The 25,076-nt window shown below is 34.4% G+C and overlaps 1 protein-coding gene across 2 annotated transcripts in view; it reads right to left on the bottom strand.

Annotated features, from left to right (window-relative positions):
* The window catches only part of LOC150078368 (M-phase inducer phosphatase-like), a 311,872-nt gene that overhangs the window by 22,301 nt on the left and 264,495 nt on the right, over positions 1–25,076 (bottom strand). For both annotated transcript variants that reach the window (XM_090385423.1, XM_090385424.1), the window contains one exon: positions 16,438–16,536. In XM_090385423.1, coding sequence (XP_090241549.1) covers positions 16,438–16,536 — 99 coding nt within the window. The remainder of the gene's footprint in view (positions 1–16,437; positions 16,537–25,076) is intronic.

Raw genomic sequence — 25,076 nt, 5'->3', positions numbered from 1 at the left:
GTAACATATAGCTTATGCTCATTAAAAAAGTTTGTACCTATATTTGTTGTTAAGGTAGTAATCAATTTCATCTTTTAAAGGGTATTTTCATTTCTACATTGTAAAATATTTTAAAGGTTTTTCATTCCAATTGTTTTTGTTAATTTGCATACTAAAAAACAGAGCCATCTATTCATTTTCATAGGATTTTCTCTGAACAAATTTCAAATTCTGCAGTATACAATTCAACTATAATTTCAGTTTATTAGTTAGTTCGAAAGCTTTTCCGAAATTCAGAGGGCGCTGCTGTTTTTGTTTAAAATTATTTATTTAGTTTGTCCTTTAGTCTTCAGAACTAAGAGGGTGCTGTTGTCACTAATTGGTTGGTATAAAGTAACATGTGCTCAACATTTTTATTCTTTTAATTAGTGCAGTTCAAAGTGGTAAGCAGTTTTTCCCTACTTATTTATTGTTAAAATCGGTTATTCTTAATTATCTGTTCAGTATAGAACATATGCTATGTGGTAGTAATAGACTAATTTAAATGATTTGTAAAGATTGTCTATAATTTATTATAAAATCAGTTAGTATTTAGGTATTTGGAATTAGCCATTCCTTTATTTCTTTATTATTCTATATTTCATCATTATCTTTATCTATTAAACACCATCTGGTGCCCAATGTAGTCATACCAGGATCCCTTACTAAAGGGTCGGGCAGTTATGCTCCCGGTATATATCCTAAGTATAATTATATAAAGCTGTTTTCTTTAGTTTTCACTTTTTACTATCTAACCCTAATTTTTCATACCCCAAGATCTATTAGAGCAATTTGAGGGAAATTGGGGTACTTTTACTATACTTTTTCCTACTTCCTTTCTCCTTATGCCAGCAGTAGCTTTCTTTTGCATAAATATAAATCAAATAAAATTACCACAACTGAAATTGAAAATTATGGTTGGCCCTCTTATTTTCTATGTATTCGTTTCAAAGTTATCTGTCGGGCTAGCTGTTATCTTGCCTGTTTGCTGATAAGTTTAAATTATAACCAAATTAGCCTTTATGTTTATGTTTATTAATTGGACTTAGTTAAACAGGCAGATAGCAATCAAACAGATAGCTCTGTTAATTATTAGTGGGATATATTGAAAGTGGTTAGCCCTCGAAAACATTCCTTTCAATGTATCTATATATCAGTAATTATTTACATGATTATTACTAATTATATGTTTATTTACACGGTATGGCATTGTAGACCTACACAGCCTATCTTAGCCTTTATAAGTTATTTTGGCCTTATGACCTGCTGTATACTGTTATGTTTATATACATATTCAGCATCTATATAGTACACATTATACTTTTACTATAATAACTATATATATAAAACCTTATTTTTTATTTTTTAAACTTAATACCAACTGGATAAAGTGCATACAACTGGAGCAATTTAATAAGTATTAGGGGTGAAAACTATACCCACGAGGCCAAAGGGCCAAGTATTTAGGTAACCTAAGTTGGACTTCTTTGTTGTACCCTATAAATAAACACAGATTATAATAAAATAGTAAAATTAAATGATGATTAGCTAATTATTGATATTTGGATACATTGAATGGAACGTTAACTAGGGCTAGCCCCACTCAATATATCCCATCACTAATTAGCTGAGGGTATCTGTTTCTGTTTGCCAGTTTTTCTAGGTTCGAATATACTGAGAATAACCGTTAGCCCGACAGTTAGCAGTGAAAATTAATAATAAAAAATAATGGAAGTGAATCAAGAATAATAAAAGTGAGTACCAGCTATTCTGATCCTCTTTTTCTATTTTATTCATCATATTCCATATTCTTCTACATAATTTCACATATATATATATACATATTTTCTATCTACAAACTTATATATATTAAATGTAATATAAAATCAAAATTTTCAGTTGAGGGATAAAAATAAAAATGTAAGCAATGACAGATGCACCAAAATGTGCAAAGCAGCAGTAAAGGATGCAAAAGTATGTATAAGTATGTAAGAATAGAGAAGTCTGATAAAGTACAGACTTCTTGACAGATGGAGGTGAAAAGTACACAAAGCGTCAAGGGCTAGAATGATAAGGATACTAGAAAAAAGATGTATTGTAGGTTTATAAAATGTTATAAAACCTTCATTCATCATAAAAGTTATGATGAATGAAGACAATCAGGGGCTGAATTACAAAGCCAATTAGAGGTGGGGGAACTGTAAAGTAAAATGATTAAACAAATAAAATAAAAAATAAAAAAAAATTAAAGTTGGTAAATCTGTCACATCATATATGGGTGGGCAAATTCAGTTATAGGTCGAAAACAGGGATAGCAAAAATGCAAATTCTGAGGTCAGCTTAAGTAAATATTGATACATGGTCAGTTACTTCACCAGGGGATTACACCTGATCAGATATCAGGAACTGTGTTTCTATATGTGTTTATAACAGTGGAAGAGAGATGAAAAAAAGCCAAAAAGAATAAAATTAGCAACATTTTTTATATCAATGATATAAAAAATTTTTTTAGGTAAAAATAAGGATGAAGCTAAAATAAAATATAATTAAGTGTTTTCAGGGTGTGAAAAAGATTTTTCAATTATATGTAGATTTTTAAGTAAATTTGGAAAAATATACATATTAATGTTGGAATTTTGTAGAAATTAGAAGAATTATTTAGAACAAACATAAAGTATAGGGTGAGGTATTAAATAGAGGATGGGGAAGGGATAAAGGAGTAGTTAAATAGAGACGAAAATAGCGATAAAATGAGGATAGTTGGAACGATCGTATCGCCCTTGTATTGCAGTAATAGTTTTACGAATGGGGAAAAAAGGTAGAAATAGAAAGTAGAAAGATAAAAAGTATAGAAAAAGTTATTACGTGTACTGGGCTAGCTGGGTTTGTAAAGTCCAACCTTTTAGTAACGGCCCTGGCTTTGTAAGTGTTAGTATAAAAAGGACACTAGATAGTATGAACCAGAGCTATAATCCTCAATACGTTTGACGTTGATATCAATATTTGTAAAAAAAATAAGAGAAGTTTACCTCAATATGATACGTAGAACACTTCCGTATGATACTCTCCAGAAATTAAAACGAAAACAATTAAAAAAGTGAAAATCTTACATTACAGTAAAGAATAATAAAAACTGAACACAATTAAATATCAATTTAATGCAATTAAAAATTAAGTAAAAAATTAATTTAATGAAAAGATTGCTAAACGATTTTCCTTCCTGAAGCTGACAATGCTTTTCGACCGCAAGTCGTGTTCACAGGAATGAAAATTACCGAATAAGGGTGAGCATGAAACTTAAATAGGGATTATTTGTCTTCACGCATGCGTGTAAAAGACCACAAATCAGAGATTAGATATGGCCGGTGAACATTAACAGAATTCTCATGTAATTTAATTTCAACAGTTTCTGCAATTAATAGTCTTGTATAATTACGTTGGACAATAAGTATTTTGGCCTCGTTAAATAAGCACGAAAATTAAGAGGAAACCGTGTAGAACCTTGGTAAGACGAGTTGCAATTGCAGCAAGAAATGTATGCCAGGTCATTTATTTGTGCTGTGAATGAGGAAAGTACTGAGCAATTGTTCAGTATAGTGTGTAATTACCGTATTGGCCTGGCTACAATTTTAAATTCGGTATCTTTAAAGAATCTGTTAAGTTGTTTGTGCTGCTGTTCAACATATGGGACAGAAACAAAGTATTTTTTGATATTACTATTGTTGGTTGTAGTTTTTTTATCCTATCCTTAGCTTGTATCCTAATTCGATTTATTGTAGCAAGGGGGTAACCCCTGTTTAAGAATCTGCTGGTTAATATTTGTATTTCTGAGCACAAAGCAGATTCTGTCGTTGAATAGTTATAGGCATTGAGAAATTGATTAAAGATAATAGACCATTTGTAGGTGAACGAGTGATAGCTGTTATACTGCAGAAGCATACCGGTGTTTGTAGGTTTATGATAGATGTTAAATTAGATTTTATTCGAGTCCCGAGTAAGCGTGAAATTTAGAAAATTTAATGACATAGTATCCATATTCTCTCTCTCTTTCCAATGTAAATTTGAGTCTAGAATGAATATTACTAAACGAATGTAAAATGTCTTGGATAGTGCTACTATCAGTAATAACTAGAATATCATCTAAATACCTCCCACAGTATGTGATACGGGGTAGAAAAGTCGTCAAATGTATACACTCAATTGTTGAGCGATAGAGCTCCGATATTAAGCTGTTCAGGCTTAATCAGCATTGGCAAACCAAACATTTGTTTGTATACTTTGTCTTGAAAGGTGATATAGTTGGTTTCAACTAAGAGTTTAAATAAGTAAAAAATTTCCTTAATAGAAAACTTCGTATAATTAATCGGTATTGAGTTATTATTTAACATCTTCCAAAGAATATCTAATGTGTATTCAATGTTTACATTCATATATAATGAGGTAGCATCTAGTGAGAATAAATTATCATTATTGCCAAGTCTACAGTCCTTAAGATTATTAAATAATGTATTTAATAACAATCTTAATTCCAAATTGCATTGCCTGTCTAAAGGGTTTTATAATGCTCTATACATGTGGTGCCAAGGATGAAAATGCTGAGTTTCTGTAGGAAACAACAGGCTGAATAGGAAATCCGGTTTTATGTAATTTTACCTGACCGAAAAGTGCAGGAATATATTGTATGATCTGGCCTTCAATTCCTTTAACTGAGCCATAGTAATGTAGTCATTTTTTCGATACGTGGTTAATGTTTTATTGTATTGATTGACTAAATTGGTAAATAGTGCCAGTTCTACCTCAAGATATGGAGGTATCTAATACAACTGAATCTAACTTATTAATATAATCAGGTTTATCGAGTATTACCACTATCTCCTTTATCTGCTCTCTGAATAATAATGTATTTATTTTCCCGAAGTTCACGTAAAGCTATACTGTTATGTGTATTCAATTTAGGAAGTCTTTTTTATGTTATTCACCACTTGGTTAACCTGCTGCTGAATAAATAAATCTTTTTGTGGAACATTACGAAGTCCAAATTCAATATCAATTACGTACTGTTTTTTTAGATAGTTTTCGAGGTGTTAAGTTATAATTTAATCCTTTGGATAAAAGTGAAATCTGGTCCAAGATTTCACTTTTATCCTGATTTCTGAAGAATATCATAGAGAAGTGTTCTACGTATCATATGTAGAACACTTATATTGACTATTTTATTCACTTTTCACTTCCCCTCTCTCTCTCTCTCTCTCTCTCTCTCTCTCTCTCTCTCTCTCTCTCTCTCTCTCTCTCCAGGTGTAACCTATCGATACACACAATTATGGGGGGTTTTTTGAACAACATAGTGCAAAATTACATTAGATTAACACTAAGATACTTGGCAAAAGTTACTATATTTCTTTTCTAATATATTGCCTTCAAAACAACATCGTTCTGAAGTTTGCCAGGGTCAATTTTAATCATAAAATTTAAAGGCGTAAAGCAACTAGCTTTACGTAAAATTTTCGACTTTTTGTTTTCGTTTTAACTTTTGGATACAGAAGTGTTCAATGTATCATATTGAGGTAAACTTCTGTTATTCTTTTACAAAAAAGGAGACTACAGGTGACCCCCGCTTAACGCTGATCATTCGTTCCGGAAAAACAGAGCGCTAAGTGAATCCGCGCTAAGCGAGCGCCGCTTTCCCATAAGGTAACATATGTATTTGTGAGCTGCGGTCGGTGCCATAGGATATTTCCTAATTAATAATAAACGGTAATGAAAAGATGCACAAATGTCGGTCAAATATTTAATATTCAAATATTTTCACATATAAAATATTCTGCATTACATACGTATAATTATGTGGTAACTACTTGCGTCTCAAAAGTAAACAAAATTCCAATTAAAATAATGAATTTTATTGATTTAATTTAATGGATGAATTTAATCATGAAAAATGTGTGGATTTTGAGTTGAACTTTGGCCCTCTTCCAAATAAACTAAAAGGGGTATTAATTTTAAATGGCCCGCAGCGTTACCACCCAACAATAAAGTCAACCGATCCTTCGCCGCTTTGAAACTTGGCATGTTTTTTGTTCTTTCAATATGAAACTTCTTTTAGGCATTCGTTTCCACAAAAGTCCTGCTTCATCTATGTTAAAAACTTGTTGAGAAGTATAACACATAATACCCCTCTTCAATAATTTTAACAAGTTCTTTTTTGAAAGTTTCGGCTCCTTTAATCTGCACTAGCGGCTTCTCCCGGGATTTTAAATCTATTCTACCAGTTTTAAATGGTTCCACATTTTTTTTTTAGGCGAGTTTTCTTCAGATCATCGTATTGGCTAATCTCTTTCTCTCTCTCTCTCTCTTTTTTTAATATTTAACTTAACTGAATTCTGCATTGGAATATTATCTTCAAAAAAAATTAGTCTTTCCATTTCAATCCTAATAGCCGGTCTAGTCCTAGTTGCTTGCAGTGGAACAGCTATCTTTCCCGCTGCTAAAATTAATTCTTTATTTTTTCATAATTGTTCTTACAGTTAAATTTGCGAGTCCTAAATTATGGTACACATCCGCTTGTCGTTGACCGGAATCGATTCGCTTCAAAACGTCTAATTTAATTTTCAAATTCAGTCTTTTTTTACATTTATAGTCTTCGTACTGCGCCCAGACGTTGTTGCATTTTCATTCCTGTCGGTCATTATTAGCTCTTCGAAAATATAACTGCGTTGGTTGAATTAATTATGATACAATGTTCAAGTAAACTGTCCGTTACGCACGATGTCTAATACTGTACTGAGTGATGACTAACTAGACTTCGGATAAATGCATATAACGCAAATATTACAAGAAATATATTTGATCATTTTTTAAAATGTTGATCTCGGAACTACGTAACAAGTGACTGTACTTAAATTAGCGTGAGAGAAAATTTCACTGAGCGTGGGAAAATTGCTCAAGTCGGCGTGGGAAACGTTTTAATGCTGTTTTGCTATTCATTTTCAAGCTATCGACTCCATCAAATGAAACGATTTCGTTAAATATGTCAAAAATGTAATCTGTAAAAGAGCGTTATAGTGATCTGTGACAGTGTTATAGTCAGATACGGGTTATAATATAAGAACAGCGTTATAGCGAATCAGCGTAAAGCGAACCGCGTTATAACAGGGGCCTGCTGTAATACCAAATGCTTGTACTGCAGGGAAAAAAGCAGCCGAAACAGAAACCGAAAGTATAATGAGAAAAGTAACAATACCTAGAGTCTTCAATCGGAAGGAAGGCGGGAAAATAAAGGCACATATTTAGTAGAGTAAATAAATGTATCTAAAGCATTACCACATTAGTGACTTAGGTACAGAATATAAGAATTTATAGCAGCATAAAGGACTTAATAGAGAGCTGTGAAGAAATGGAAATTTCCATATATATTTACATGATTTTTTTGCCTGCTTTTTTTTCCCTGCAGTACAATTGTTTGGTATTAGTCTCCTTTTTATACTAGCACTTACAAAGCCAGGGCCATTATTAAAAGATTGGGCTTTACAACCACAGCTAGCCCAGTTCTATACCTTTTATCTTTCTACTTCTACCTTTTTTCCCCCGTTCATAAAACTATCAGTGCAATACGAGGGTGATACGGATACGAACATTCCAACTATCCTCATCCCATCGCTATTTTCGTATATATTTTCATCTTTATTTAACTACTTTATCCCTTCACAATCCTCTATTTATAACTTGCCCTATACCATATGATTGTTCTATATATAATTTTTATTCTAATTTCTACAAAATTCCAACACTAATATAATTTTCCAAATTTACTTAAAAACATTCAAAAACCTATTCAAAAACCTTTTTCCCACTCTGAAAACACTTAATTATATTTTATTTTAGCTTCATCCTTATTTTTACCTTAAAATTTTTTTTATATCATTGACACTGCATTGGGATTACCTTGTCTATACTGTTAGAGAATGTGGTAATTTTATTCTTTTTGCTTTTTGGCTTTTTCTCTCCTCTCTTCCACTATTATGGACACGTATAGAAACACAGTTCCTGATACCTGATCAGCTGTAGTCCCCTGGTGAAGTAACTGACCATGTATCAATATTTACTTCAGCTGACATCAGATTTTGCATTTTTGCTATCGCTATTTTCAATTGTTCAATCTATAACTAAATTTGCCCACCCATATATGATGACAGCTTTACCACGTTTTATTTTATTTGTTTAATCATTTGGTATTAATCATTTTACTTTACAGTTGTTCCCTCACTGCTAATTGGCTGTGCAATTCAGGCCATAATTGTCTTAATTCATCATAACTTTTAGGATATTAACATTCTTTCGCATTTTTCAAATCTACATTACTTCTATTTTCTACTATCATTACCCTTCTAGTCCTTGGCACTTTGTGTAATTTTCACCTCCATCTATGCAAACTTTATTAAAAATCTATTCTTACATGTTTATATATTTTTGTATCCATTACTGCTGCTTTGCATGTTTTGGTGCATTTGTCATACCTTGCTTATTCATTTTTTGTTTTTATTTTTCCATCAACTGTAACTTTGACTTTAAATTACATTTAATATATGCATATATATATATACACTGATGTTCAAAGAAAGTGCATCACCTAGGAATTCCACATTTCTAACCCTTTTTTGCAATGGTATTTTACATTAATGACTATCATCACAAATAGAAATATAAACAAGATATTTATTAATAGTTAATGCAAAGCTAAATAATATTTGACAGGTGCTCGGAAAATATTCCAAAATGAGCATTTGCAACCTTATACAACATTTTTGGTAAACAAGACAATTATGGCTGAAATGTTATCAGAAGCCCTCAATTTTGCTTCAGTTTATCATTTCAAATGGAAAACAAAATGAAAAGTTCACCAGGTGCACACTAATATTTAGTTGAACAGCCTCTGGCCTGATGACAGCAGCACACCGTCGAGGCAGTAATTTCTGAAGACAATCAGTTGATAGTTCGTGGTTCAAAACACGAATTATGGCTTCCTGAAGTTCACGAAGGGTCTTTGGTTTCTTTCTGGCAACTGAAGATTCCACATGATGTCAATAGTTCTCTATAGCAGGAGTGGCCAACTTAATTTGTGATGCGACCTACTTTTTTCCTTCAAAATGTGCTGCAATCTACCATTTCAAAAATTTCATTGCACAAGGTGCACAAATTGAGGGATGACTGTATATTTAAAATTCGCTGTGATCGACCGAAATTAAACCAGTGATCGACTCATTGGCCACCCCTGCTCTATAGGATTCAGGTCCGGCCTGTTTCTGTCCAGATAAGAGTTGTAATGGGCCGTTCTTCCAACCATTTTTTCACCTGTAACAAATGTAAACACATTACTGTCGAATCTCTAATGCAGAAATTACGCTAAAGTAACTACAGAAGTGCCTATTTACACTTTTCACCTGATAACAAGGAGCAGTTGTCCTGAAATATGCAGTTACTTGGAAGGTTGAAATGGTCTCTGATGGTTGGCAGCAATTTGCCTTCCTATACAGCCAGATATCCATTGGCATTTACGGAACCTTTTATAAACTGCAGGTGACTACTCCGCGATATGAAATGCATCCCCATATCATTTGACTAGTAGAGAATTTCACTGTAGACACCATACAGTCTGGATGGCATTCTGCACCACGACTTCAATGAATTGTTTGTCTCCCATAAGAGTCATGCAGGTTGAATTTCTTCTCATCTGAGAAAATAACTGAGTTCCACTGCTCGGGGGAGGGGGGTCCATTTGACATGCTGCTTACACCAAATTAATCGGGCTTTTTTCATTTTTGAAGAGGCGTTTTCTGACTGTTACTGCACTTGCTACCACTCCTGTATCTTCTTCCCATTCTCTTTTCAGCTCAGACGAAGAAGCTTTACGGTTTTTAAGGCATAAGCACTTCAAAACGCGGTCCTGTTTTGGCATAGACTCATTTGCATCTGATTCCTTTTTCCCTATCAGCAGAACCAGTATTCTTGAGTTTGGAAAGAAATCTACTCGCTGTCGACTGATTACAAGACACTCTATAAGCAATATGACGGGAAGAACATCCTTCCTCACATAAAGCAACAATAGCATTCTTTCTTAGAGGCGTCAACTGCACGTAACTCGCTATCCTGACACAAGCAAGGAGTGGCTGCAACTCTTGCAGAGCATGCTTATATAGCTGAAAGTAACAGCAGATGTAATATTACGTCATCATCCATGCATGTCAATCTTATCTGATGCAAGCTGCAAGAAATATTGCCATATACTTACGTTATTCGGATGGCAATTAAACACACACACACACACACACACACACACACACACACACACACACACACACACACACACACACACACACACACACACACACACACACACACACACACACTGTAATAAATATGACAGACAAAAATAAAGATGGCAATCACATGGAAAGCCAAAGGAAGAAGACAGCCAAAATATGAGAAAATGCAGGTTAAATTAAAAGCACTAACATGTAAAATAAAAATAAAATAAAATTAAAATACATCAGAATGTCAAATGAAGGTAACGGCAGCTTGCATCAATAAGGGCAGGCAAATATGCAATTAAACCTGATGTCAGCCAAAGTTTTTTTTTTTTTTTTTTTCCTTTGGTAGTTATTGGCGCATCGGCTTCTGTGGCCATAATGCACCTCCCAAGGTTTTTGCAGTATTTTGATCCAAGCCCGAGGCGGGATTCGAACCCGCGACCTTTGGGTTGCCAGGCAGGCGCTTTACCCACCCGGCTAGCCCGGTCGGCGTCAGCCAAAGTAAACACTGATACGTGATCAGGTATTCCTTCAGGGGACTACAGCTGAACATGCATCAAAGGACTGCATTTCCATACTTGCTCATAGCTGTGTAAGAGAAAATTTATGAATAGAAATGTGATTGAAAAGGAAAAGCTATATACCTCTCACAAAGCATGGACAAGGCAGTCCGCACACCGTGCCCATAATGAAAGTAAAATCAAAACTATGTATAAAATTATTAAGTACAAATGAATGCTTTTTATTTTACAGGTTACTAACTTTTAATCCAACCCACATTCTCTCATACCTCGTCCATCCCCCTGGCCCTCCACTCGACTTGCACCGCCATCCCCACTTCTATCTGTCACATTTATATATATATCTGCATCCCCTGCTGCTGCTTTGTACGCTTTGGTGCATTTGCCATATTGGGTTTATTTTTATCTTTCCGCTATTCCTTCTGGTTTTAACTCTTTGGTATTATATTTATATCAATTTAAGAATTAGTTATCTGCTGCTTTGTGAATGCTATTCTTTAAATTACAGCCATTTCTGTTTCCAGTCATTAGATAGTATTATTTGTTACACCTTTTGCCATTTGCTTGCTTCAGTTTTTATTCTGTCCTTTTCCTTGTGGCTTTCTGTGTAACTTGTACTGCCATCTTTATATTTACTGTTATATTATTATATATACATCTGCATCCTTTTCTGATGCTGTGGCCATATCCAATTTATTTTTATCTTTCCACTATTTTTCTTGGTTTTAACTCACTGGTATTATATTTTTAAGTTTTAGCTATTGCTGCTTTGCACGATGCTATTCTTTAAATTACAGCCACTTCTGTTTTATATCTTTAGATAGTCCTGTCCTGCCACTGTCTAAAATTTAGTATAGATTCATTTAAATATTATTTATAATCTTAAAATACTATCTTCGTTTTTGGAATATTTCGTTCCTTTTTATATCTATACACTATACACTCATATTTCAAAATTGATTATAGAGGTCACTGGTTATCAATTTTTTGTAGCTCATTTCACTTTAGTTTTATTACTATAAAATATGAATATATAGAATTGTTCCTATTTGTTACTGGCTTTGGTTGCAGCTATCATACTGACCGCATGTATTTTCACATCATAATTTTCAGGTATAGATTTTTTAAGCTTTTTAGTAATTATTAATTTTACACCTAGTTTTAATTTTACTTTCATTATAAACACTATGTAGGCTATCTTGTCCATACTTTGTGAGAGGTATATAGCTTTTCCTTTTCGATCACACTATGAAAGGCATGGCTTCATTATTGACTGACAAGACAGCCAGCCATAATAGATGGCTGCCCTCCAATTTACTGCATGAAGGGCTGCCACCTATCAATTGATAGGTGGCAAGCCTTCATACTTTAGTATCCATTTTATATACTTATGATAGTTTTAAAAACTCGCACAGAATGGCATGTTCTTTCAACAAAATCTGAGATAATCTGAGCTTAATTCATACATCAAAATCATTCAATTTCAAATTGAAGAATTTTGATGGCATTTGGATCAGAAGTTGATTAAAATCAAATAATTATATATAAACAGAGAACATTAATATAAAAAGAAAAAAAAAAAAAAAAGATAATTTAAAAAAAAAAAAAATTTTGATCCTGATTTTTTATTTTTTGATAATAATTACATTGGCTTGAAATTCAAGAATTAACATTTAAAGCATTTATATCCATGGTTTTTCGATTTTTACAAACTTCCAAATTTCCCGAGGACTCAATTTGGGTCATGAATACTGTCAGGCATCCCATGATGTCAAATAGTATGCATTTTAACCTTTTCATCCCATGTGCGAAAAGGTTAAAATGCTTCACTGACTAGAAGAAACACATAAGCCAAGGAAACTACAAGGGCTGCTAGCAGCCCTTATGTGACAAGCAATCATATAGGCTGTATTAGTGATATGAGCAAACAACATATACTTACTTGGATACTAATTCTAGGAGTATTTTACATAAATGAATTTGAGAAATCTGAAGTATTGGCTAGGTCATCAAATGTGGATATTGTAAGAATATCAGATAGGGTGCCAACTCAGATGAAGAATTTCATCTGAATTGGGATGAATACGGGATGAAGAATTTTGAATATGGAGAGTACAGTTATAGGAAGAGGAGTTATGCTCTTATTGAATCTAGTGGTACTGGTGGTGGCACCAAAAATATAACAAGTCTCTTGATAGGTGCCCAATTTTATTTTTAATTTCTGAATTTTTTTTATAGATTGCAGTACTTATTCCATGTCACAAGTTTTAATAAAAAAATTTAAATTTTTTTAAAACATGCTGCATGTTTCATGCCTATTATTTAAAAAAATAAAAAAAAGCTGCTGAAAATTGCGAAAAATATCTTATATGAAAAAAGAGAAACACCAATCACTCTTCTATTTCAATTTAGAGGACTATTAAATTCACAAAATTTCAAACATGCACATATATTTCTGCTTATTATAAAAAATTAGAACACACACACACACACACACACACACACACACACACACACACACACACACACACACACACACACACACACACACACACATATAACATCTGCTATATAAAAACAATAAATCATTTAAAAATTAGGATAAAGCAGCTAGATGTTTACTGAACTAGTGAAAGAAGTAAAAAAAGTAACCTGAAACTAAACAAACACAGCATCATCTGACAGGTTTTCACAACACAGTTTTCACAAAAAAACTGTAAAAAAAAACAACCCTTCTGAAACTACTCCAGCAAATAGTTTGATTATATTTAGGAAAATAGAAAAAATTTCAAATTTTAAAGGTTAATGGAAGAATGCTATTTTTGAGTCTCATCTACCAGTTGATCTACAGCAACCACTGGTTTCAGAAACACACAGATGCTAAGGCTTTTTTTTTTTAATTTATTATTTTTAAAATTCACTGAAAGAATATTTACTGAATACCAGGCGGCCTGACCCTGCCCGATGGCTGGGTAACAAGAAGGATGTTTGGGTTCAGGCCGGGTGACACGAACAATGTTTGGGTTCAAATAATCGTAATGAATTGTTATTTCCAAACATTTCAGACTAATTCCTACATATATATATATATACAAAGAGTACTAGGAAAGTTTTGCAATATGACGCAACAATGAATTACAGGAAGCTGCTTGTTGCTGCATGTTGAGACATGTTCATACGTGCATAGTAGCCGCCGCGCCAAGTCGATGGGCTCAGTTATTCATTAGTAGTGAGAGTGTAAAGTGCTTGCGATGGCATCGTGGTCACGAAATGAGATAAGGACAGTTTTGTGGTATAATTTCGTGCGTGGTTTAACCATAGACCAGTGCTTAGAAGAAATTACTCTTGCACTAGATGATGATTGTCCACATCGTACAACAATATTCAGGTGGTATAGAGAATTCCAAAGGGGAAATTTCGCCCTGGAGGATTCTGAGAAGCCGGGAAGGCCACGAATGTCAGTTACGGAGGAAAACGTTACTGCTGTGAGGAAAATGCTTGACAAAAACAGGCGAGTGACCTACCAACAGATAGAGGATACTTTGGGCCTAAATGCACCAGCAATTCGTTCGATTCTGCAAGATCATTTGCACGTGAAGAAACTTTGTTCTCTCTGGATGCCGCATCAACTGACTGAAGAGCAGATGACACGACGTGTGACTTGGTGCCGGGAGATGTTAAAAAAGTTTGATAAGGGACAATCTCGGCATGTGAACAACATCGTGACAGGTGACGAGACTTGGCTGTACTATTACGATCTGCTGACCAAGGCTCAAAACAAAGTTTGGGTCTTTGATGATGATGACGACACACCCGTAATTGTCAGAAAATCCCGATTCTGTAAAGAAGAAAATGATAGCTGTATTTTTCAAATCGAGTGGAATTGTGGAACGTGTCGTTTTGGACACGCAGAAGACAGTCACAGCTAAGTGGTATACTGAACAATGCCTGCCTAAAGTCCTTGGATCTCTGAAGAACCTGCGGCCAAAGTCAAGAATGGACACCTGGTACCTCCATCACGATAAATGCTCCACCTCACCGCGCCAAAACCTGCACCGAATATTTGACCACGACAGGACTGAAACTTCTTGAGCACCCTCCCCTACAGACCAGACCTTGCTCCCTGCGACTTTGCACTGTTCCCGCATGTGAAAATGAAGCTAAAAGGGAGGCGGTTTTCCAGTGATGAGGACCTTCTACAGGCTTGGGACAACGAGTGTGCTTTACTCCCTAGTGAAACTTGGCAGAACTGGTTTAAAGATTGGTTTCGGAGGATGGAGAGGTGTATTGAATGTAGAGGAAATTACTTTGAAAAAATTAAATAAACAAATAAACAAAGCTGTATTGCAAAACTTTCCTAGTACCCTTTGTATATATATATATATTTTTTTTTAAAATATTTTATTATGCATTTAAATTCCTAAAGATTTTTTAATAAAAATGTGTATTAGTTGTCTGTTGACACTTTTAATTGACCAATAAGGTGCATTTTGCCAGCGTCTCCAAAATTCACAGAAATTTGTACTCTTTCATGGAAATGACCCAGTCTATTTTTGCTCAGTAAAGTAGCCTTTACCCTTACATTACATTAAAACATGTCCCCTGGCAATGTACTGTTTCTGCTGCACGCATTTTCTACAGATACTTCCATGGGCACTGTTCTTCTGAATTGGCTTCTATAATTCCCGCTCTCTTTCAAAACAGTCCGAACACGTGCCGCCACCAGCCAACATCCATTTACTGCCCAACTTCAAACTCACAGAACCAACTTTTCATTTATTCATCCAACTGCCATTTTCTGGAACAACCTTCCTTCATACGTATTTCCTGAAAATTACAGTCTACCGAAGTTCAAGTCTAATGTCAACAAATATCTTCTTTCGTCTTTTCAACACTCCAACCCAAGCATGGTACCAAGTACTGTAGGTTCTAATACCTCTCATATTTGGGGTTTCAATAAAACAACAAAAAAAAAAAAAAAAAAAGGTGGTGTTATAGATTTATGAAGCAAAATGGCTTCATAAATCTATATCTGGTGGGACTTTTTCCTCTAGCAGTTTTTCTTTTGAATATTAGGAGATGTAGAAGTTTTGTTTTATTTCATCAGCACAAACAAGGATAGACCAGAAAATGGTAAAACAATATGAAAACCAAATCCTGGAATTTCACAGATTTATAATTAATGCTAAGAAGCACACAAACTACAAGCTTGCCAAACTGGTTATATGGGTGAAATACCTTTAACATTTGATGTATCTGCAAATAAGGCTGTTAAAGGAACAAAATCAGTAACTGTGAAGACAATAGGCCACAAAAAAAAAAAAAAAAAAAAAACACACACTATGGTGCCGTTTTGGCTTGTTGTGCTGATGGAATGAAACTTCTACCTCTCCTCATATTCAAGAGAAAACTCCGCTGAATTACTTTGCTAAAGGAAAAAAAATCCACCAGATATTTTTACCCATGTTCATTATAAAACAGGTATTTAAGGGAATGTTATAGCAGCACACACAAATTGAATTAACGTTTACATCTCATAATTCAGTGAAAGAAAGGCACAGTGGAGTTGAAACACAAGTTACAATATTACTTACCTCAATATGACCGCCTTTAAATTCATATGGAAACCTACAGTCCACAATTCTGTAACTTGCAATAACACCAAGGAAATTTCCTTTCAGAAGATGAGCAACCTAAATGAACACAAGAAAAGAGAAAAAAAAAAAAAAAAAAAAATGAAGCACTGGTTATATAATTTCATCATGCAGGTAAGGGATAGATGCATTCTTTGCTTGAATGAGTAAATCAGTTTTATTTATAATAGAATTGGGTATAAATATAGCTTGATAGTTCCTCAATTCCATGATGGTGTTTAATTAAGCAATATCTAAACAAGTTTATAAATTTGTGTTTTTTTGGTCTATCCTTATGTTTAAAAAATCCATAGTAAGAGAAATTGAAGTTAACATGTTACTATTTTGTAGCATGTAATCAGTTTTTTTTAAAATCTGTGTGAATTTATATATCATACAGATTGAGAACTTTAATAAATCTGAATTGCATAATACTTAACGGTTGAAGGATTAAAATTTACCATGGGCATACCACAGCTATTCCAGACGTCCCTAACATTCAACAGTAAGGACTTTTGTAACACCAGTGCCATAAATTACAAGACAATCCTATAGTTTCTATGCAAACTCAGTTATGGTATAACATATAACAACATAATTCAGGTATCACTATTTATATGAATTTGTAGTTCAGAAAAATACCCTCTGTATTGAATTGTTATTGGGTAGCTCACTGGAGAAGCAATTTCTGTTTTTAATCTTTCAGGGCAAATTACGATTACATAAAAATTCTGATGAATAAATTAATTTGCTAATCATTGAACAGATTAACACTTCAAGTCTACAGTTTGAATAAGAGCTCTGCAGTATTTTTGAGAAACTTCCTCTTCTTTGAAATTATAACACTGCACTACAGATAATATGAAGTTCCAACAGTGAAAATATAATGGGTTGAATTACTCTTGCACTGGAGATCCAGCTAGCATTTTTTCGCAGAGGTTTGGTGAAAATTTGAGAAACATGAGAATGGTAAATAATCTAGGAATGAGCTCACTCTGCATAAGAAAATGATTACTTAATACTTTAAACAAGGAAAATTTGTTTTAAATTTCTAAGACTCACCAAAGTTCCCACTGGACGTACTGTGAGAATTTCTCAGAACACAATGAGCTGGTAAGGCACAGAATAACAGAAGCGTTACTGGAACAAAGAAATCAAAGCTGACAATCTAGCAAGTTGGCATAATCATACAGATTGTGATGAGTGCAGGCAGAATATTTAATTGATATTGTAATACTTCACACAATCGCCTTGAGGGCACAACATTAGAGCTGCTTTTTTATTTTTCATCTCATAACATGGACTTTTGGGGTAATTCCTAAGTGGACTATATATAATCAGCCTCATTTCTCTGTTGACAGCAAGTTCTTTGGTACAGTCACATTATGCATTTCTTTCTCGCTCTCTCTCTCTTTTTTTAGAAAACTTGCATATGAGTATAACTGTATTCATGTGCAAGTTTTCGGAAAGTTGAAAGAATTCATGAAATGAAATATTTCATCCAATTATACTCCAAGGAAGGATCTCTTGTGTTCTGCATTGCATAAATGGCTTAATCAATACACTAGTTGTAACATGTGGTCACTGGAATGGAGATTCTTTATTGGCAGTGCAACGATACGCTTAAAAAGAGTTATACTCCACAACGGAAACCTGTTAGCCTGAATTACAGTTGTTTGTTCTGCACACTTAAAGGAAACTTTCAGAAAGAGCTGAATTTATTGTTACAAAAGGTGAAATATTGAGATTACAAGTGCCCAGATGCATCCTTTATGTAATTTCACTTCCACTTTCCTCTCAGATATAAAAAATAAAAAATAAATAAAAATAAAAAAAAAATATATATATATATAGCTCCTTCTTATAATTTTAATACACTTCACTCACCTCATTCCAAGCAAAGTGCTTCTGCTATTGCTAGATACAGAACTGAGACCAATGGGAAAAACAGCTTATTGAGGACATGGATAAGCATTTATGAGAGCTTAAAGAACAGGATGGATGCTCTTGAAGGATTGAAGTTGGAGGTACCATAAAGCTCTCAGCTGCCCACCTCAATGACAGCTTAAACTTATGCATCAGACAACACAGCAGCAACCCACATGGAGAGAGTGCTGTTCCCAAAGGAGGTAGCTACAGTCAGTTACTGTATCATCAGGGAAACAGGAAATTCATTGTGAAAAAAGGATAAGTGGAATAGGAGAAGGGTTTGTCAACCATGGAGCAAACAATATGATGACATTGGGATATCATCTTTTAAGGGTATAAAAGGTGATACCACTGTACATATTGACACTAATGACATTAAGAGTATGAGATCAGAGGACTCACTAAACAAGTACAGGGCAACGTTGAGAAAAAGTTGCAAGTTAGAGTTAAATTTCAAGTTGTCTGCAATTCAGCTGACACGATAGGAGGGAGTATATGATGAGAGTCTTGTCAATCAATTCGGCCCTGGAGAGAGAGAGAGAGAGAGAGAGGGAGAGAGAGAGAGAAGAGAGAGAGAGAGAGAGAGAGAGTGTGCAAGGCACATGTAGAATTTTTCTCAGAGTCTGCAGTTGTTAAGAGGAGATACTGCTTCTATAGGGATCGGATACACTTAAATAGAAAGTATGCAAGAATATTTTCTGATGCTAATAATATTAGATCTGATGCCATCAAGGCAGTGTTAGGTGGGTCAGAAAACTGCTAGCTTGTGGGGGGGGGGGGAGATTCGGAAACTAACAGATTAACAGTAGCCACAGGTAGAGGTGAAAGTGATTCTTGCACTGCTTCTACTGGAATGAGTGGCAGCCTGGAAAGCAATGTACTGGGGATTAAGAATTGCTGAGAACCATCATGGAACTAGTAAATACATGGGCTGTATTCAGGTAACTAAGATTAAAAACAGATGCATGTATATTTCCATGTACAGCAATGCTGGGAACATAGTTAATAAATTTGATGAATTTGAAGTGCTGGTCAAGACATCAAAGATGGATACTGTTGGGATATCAGAGATGTGGTGTCACACAAATATAAGGAATGCAGAATTGGAATTTGGGAAGTACAATGTGTACAAAAAGGATAGGAAGGGAGAAGGGATTATGCTGTTAGTTAAGAAACACATAAAATTTAATGTAGAGTACCCAGTTGACATAGGTGGACAGTACAATGTTAAGTGAGTTTGGTGTGACATAAGCACTGGTTAAATAAAATTCAAGGAATGTGTTATAAGCCGAATGACTTTAATGAGTACAACGAACAACAGGTCAACAGAGTGGCCTGTGAATCAGCATGTCTTATAATGAGGGATTTTAACCTTTCAGATATTGACTGGAACTTGCACACACTAGCAAGACTTTTGTTGATTTATTGGATGGCTGTTTTTGTAGAGCAGCACGTGAGAGAAGTAACAAGAGAAGGCAATATTTTTGATCTGATTATTAGCAATGATTCTTCGTACATTAAGAATCTGCAGATAAACGAACCAATAGAATAGATGGCAGTAATAACAGTGTAATCATATGAAATTTACTTAAAGATGCAACTACCATCAAGGGTAAAGGAAGGGTCTTTGCTTTGTAAAGCAGACTACAGTCATCTCAGACAGCTTTTAAAAATGATGTTACCAACAACAAATACTAAGTGGGAAGCATGCAGAGATATATAATCTTAGAAGTAGTAGTAGCAGCAGTAGTAATGGAGGAATGCAATGCAAGAAAGCAAGCATATGTAGCATCAGTGGAAAAAAACAAACAGTTTGACACATCCATTCCCTCTGAAAGTTTGTTCCCATCCCCCAGTTTCTCCTTTAATTTATTTAAGTTATCAACTTCCACAATGACAGATGGAAGTTTGTTCCAGCAATTAACCACCAGCTGGGAAATTTCAGCACATCTATTCTACAACTGCTTTTCCTCGATTTGAATTTATGCCCCCTCAGGTTGGTAATCCGAGCAAGCGGAAGAATCCCATCAGAATTGCGGGTGCTCAACCCATTCAAGGCCTTATACACCTCAATCAGATCACCTCGCAGGTGCCTAGTTTCTAGCTACTGCAATTCACAGACCTTAAGCCTTTCTTGATAAGAGGACCCCCTTCTTCCACTCACCAATCTTGTTGCCATTCTCTGTACCCACTCAAGCAACTCTACATCCTTCCTAAAACGAGGCCTCAAAACCTGTATGCAGTACTCAAGGCTTGGCCTGACCATTGCCTTATACAAAGGGATAATCACCTCCTTTTCCCTACTAGTAAAATTCGTATATATCATTGGCAATACTCCATGACCTGATCTGTGAGCCTGTCTGCAGTACCCCGAAAACTTCATATCCCACTGCACAATCATTCCCAGGTCTTTCTCATTTTCTACCATCTTAAGTGTAGTATGACACACAGCCATTTTAATCTCCAAGGGATGCTCTATAACCTGTAAAAAAAGAAAATAAAAAAGTTATGACTTTTTCAAACCCTTCAGTCTTTCAGTGGCCACCCTGTATTTTCAAAAAAGAAGGGTTACAATATGAGAGGAATGGTTCATTTTCTGATATCTAGCTTGAATACTTCTTATAGAACTTTGGTGCAGTGACTGAGGAGTAGGGAAAAAGGCTCCATCAAGATAAAGACTGTGGAATATAAAAAAAAAAAAAAAGGGAGGGAGGGGGTGCAAATGGAATGAGGCAATGATGGCCACTGTTGGTGTATGAAAAGGGATTTAAGTGGTGGGTAGAATAGCATTTCAAAAAAACAGATTCATTCATGTGCAACAAAAAACTGTGTTGAACCACTAAATAAAGTACCGATTTAGAGAGATGATTAAGCAACCATGTATATTACCAATTGTTGTAATACTCTGTAGTGAAAACAGTTTGCTATTGAATGTTCAAAATACACATACTCTGCTAGAGTTAACATTTTTTATTTTTTGCAAAACTTGGTTGACAAAGCATCTAATAATTGTTAAAGTTTGCCTATTTGCATTAAAAAAAGCAAACAATGTTTATAATGTATGCAGTGAAATTAATGAAGTATCATTTTTCAGACAGCAAAATTAAAAATTTTATTTGGCAGCATTAGGTCTGGCCTAGACTGGATACAAAATGTTGTATGTTATTCTAGTTGTTTTATTACATTTTGTACATTTCCCCCGAGACTTCTTGGTAAAGGAACCTTCTAAAATCACAAGTTATTCCGTTGTTCTGAAATGATTACCTCCATCACTTTCCACATGATTTGAATCCACAAGTAACTGTTCTGACATTGGCATTTCCACAATGCATAAAGGAAGTCATCTTTTCAATCTCTAGTCAAGGGGTTTTTAATCAGAGAGGCTTGATCCCCTGCCTTACCTTCTAGGGAAGGTAAGGCAGGGGATCAAGAGGATATAAACACATTGGATGAAGATCATTACTATGTAATGGCCTTCATTCAATGACAAAGCAAATATTTTTCTGAGAAGATTTATTTCTTTAGGCAAGTGGTACAGATGTATTTAATATGATCTAAAAAGGTTAATTTAGAATCATATAAAAGACCTAAGTTTCATGTTATGATTGAATGTGGAAGCAACAATCACTTCCAATAGAAGCAAATGCAGTTTTTTTTTTTTCTTCCTTGCAAAGTTAGTAGCCATTGCTTTCTGTCCAATTTTCCAATCTGTTTATGATGCTCAGCAACTGTCTTTTTATTAGGAGCATTTGTGAGACTGGCATGAGAAAATAAGATCACCACAATAAAGATATGCTTCAACAGGTTAAGTATGCATCCAGTAACAGAATTAATTCTTACTGTAAAGAATATGGCAATAAGAATGAGCCTTGAGAGGTTCATTCTTACTACCACAAATACAATATACTTCCCCAAAATTATATGCCAAAAGGCATAATTTTGGGGAAGTGTATTGTAAAAATGAAGTTTTGTATGAATTTTGGAATATAACCTCACAGGTCACATCTTACAGCTCTTGAAGGATTATGTATTGCCACAAAGCAAATTATAACTAGATGATTATTACTATATTTAATACCATTCATGCCACGTGAAATTAATAATATAGTTTATTAAGCTATTTGCCTAAACTACTATACATTAAGGTAACGTTTAAGGTATCGGTAAGACACCTGAAGTGTTACCTTAATATATAGTAGTTTAGATGAATAGCTTAATAAACTATATGCCTTGTTGGATAATTTCTTAGTGGTTATTCCAACCAAAGCTAGATATTTTCAACAGTTTTTCTGCATGTTGCCCAGGCATCTCAAGTTACTCAGTCTTATATTGCACTCTTCAACAGATTTTGTAAGTCTGTTGAGGAGTGCAGCATTAAAACAGATGGACAATATATCCATTCCTTCTTCACTTTTTTTTTTTTTTTTTTTTTGTCTATGCATGGAACATATTTAGGTTGTCTTGTCTCTCTGAGACACTGGATAAAAGCATCCATGGGTCAACTGTTTTGCATTAACTACTGTTGCTCCTTTTAGTCCTGGGAGAGTGGTTTTCTTCTCCCAGGTTTTTAGCCCTGCTATGTGGAGTCCAGAGAAGTGCCACTAGTGACAAGGAAAAGTTAGTGTGTTAATAGAGTTAATTATATATACAAGAAGGGTGCTCTCTTTTTCCTTTACTTTAATAGAAAAAGTATTTTTTTCTATTAAAGAAAAAAAATTATATTTTATATAGATTTTATTAATTTGATTCTCTCTCTGGTGCTACATTCACGTGGTTGGCACACAGCACAAGTGGGTTTAGATGACTGAAGAGAGTTTCACAGGTCAAGTGCTTGAATACAGCGGATTCTGGTTATTTGGGCCACCGGTTAATCGGGGCAGCCGTTTATTTGGGACAAATCTTAAAGAACAGAACCCAATCGAGAAAACAGCCAGGGTTTACTTTGCTTAATTGGGACAACATGCCGTTTAATTGGAGCAGGAGACCGCGGCACTCAAGATTACCCTACGATTATCTCTGACCATACCATGTGGTTCGGTCGGATTTCTGGAGGTCACAACCATAAAACAATAAAACAATTAGCAGTCCCCGGTTTATTGGGCTTTTCTGTCATTGCTTCAATCATATAAAAAATTAATTTTCAGAATCTGCTCTTCATTCCTATTTTTTAAGCTTCGTAACTTGTTACTCCATTCTCACTTGTGTGTATTGTGTGTGTGCTGTGCTCTTTGTTATTTGTTATTGATTGCTTATCTTTATTACTGTTTTAAATTTTAACCCCCACCCACAAATTTCAGTGAACAGAAATGTCAACTAGTTAGTATGTACATATTACAGTATGTATTAATTAAGCTATGCACGTAAGCTTAAATTTATTTTTATTTTGCTAACCTGTGGAAAATATTCTTCCTATTTTCACGTATCTTTTTTTTTTTTTTTTTTTTTTTGTTAGTTGTTGGCACATCGGCTTCTGTGGCCATAATGCACCTCCCAAAGTTTTTGCATTTTACTCTGACCCAAGCCCAAGTCGAACCCGCGACCTTTGGGTTGGCAGGCAGGCACTTTACCCACCTGGCTAGCCCGGTCAGCCTTTTCACGTATCAGTTTTTTAATTGGTAATGTAATAAAGTGTAAAATTGTAATTAATAAGTATACCTTTACTTTTATAGCCTGTAAATAATATTCCTCCTATTTTCGCTAATTAGAATTGCTGTTTAATAGAATTAAACTTCAATTCACAAACATGATCACAATGACCGGCGCTTACTACACATTGTATAGTGATCGGTATTTTACTATGGTGAGTCCATCCTAACGTGATTTGATCTTACAGAAAATCAATCGCAAAGCTGTATTTTTAATTATTTACGTGAGACTCCGCATAATTGGGGCAGCCGCTTAATCGGGCCAAAATGCACTAGTCCCGATGTGTCCTAAATAACCGGAATCGACTGTATTATGATGCAGGCACTTGATCTCAAAAAGAGTGCTTTAACCAGATAATTAACAAATTATCTGGTTAAACAAATAATGAATGAATTTATTGCAAAGTTAAACAATTATGTGGGATAAATACAACTGTAAAAAATTTTTTTCCTATTATATATATAAAAAAAAAAAAAAAAAAAAAAGAATTATGAAATAAAGATATTATGGCTATAAATGAGAAAGCTTATCAATGCTACAGTCACTTGATTTACTGCAAAGATCTGAAATCAGTGTTTTTTTTTGCTTGACCGAATCTCTTAGCATTGTAATAAGGAACTTAAGAATTAATTAAATGTTGAAATTATGTAGACAATTTATTTCTATAATAGGACTCAAAATCCTGTTTTTTGTTTTTATTAAACAAAGTGTGAAAAAAAACCAGCATCTTTTTTTTTTCCACAAAGGCAGCAGCTGCGTGTCTATTAATAGTAGCTCCACATGGCTGCCACCTTTCACATATCTGCAGCCTTTTGATTTTCAAAAGGCTGGAGCATCGGGACTGTAAGCGGCAGGAATAAGGGAGAATTTTTGGTAAAAAAAGGAAATTTTCTTGCAAAAAGAAGGAGTTTTGGAAAAAGTAGTAGGTTTTTTAAAGCCCCATACTATGCTGGAAATTAAAATTCACTGACATTTTATATTAAAATACAGCCACATGATTGCTTACTAATCCAATGTTTTCAAAC

Source organism: Mastigoproctus giganteus, chromosome 11 (genome assembly GCF_048544385.1).
Source record: "Mastigoproctus giganteus isolate SK-2022 chromosome 11, ASM4854438v1, whole genome shotgun sequence".
Taxonomy (NCBI): Eukaryota; Metazoa; Arthropoda; class Arachnida; order Uropygi; family Thelyphonidae; genus Mastigoproctus; species Mastigoproctus giganteus.
Note: the sequence above shows the minus strand (reverse complement) of the source record. Positions and strands in the feature narration are given on the sequence as shown.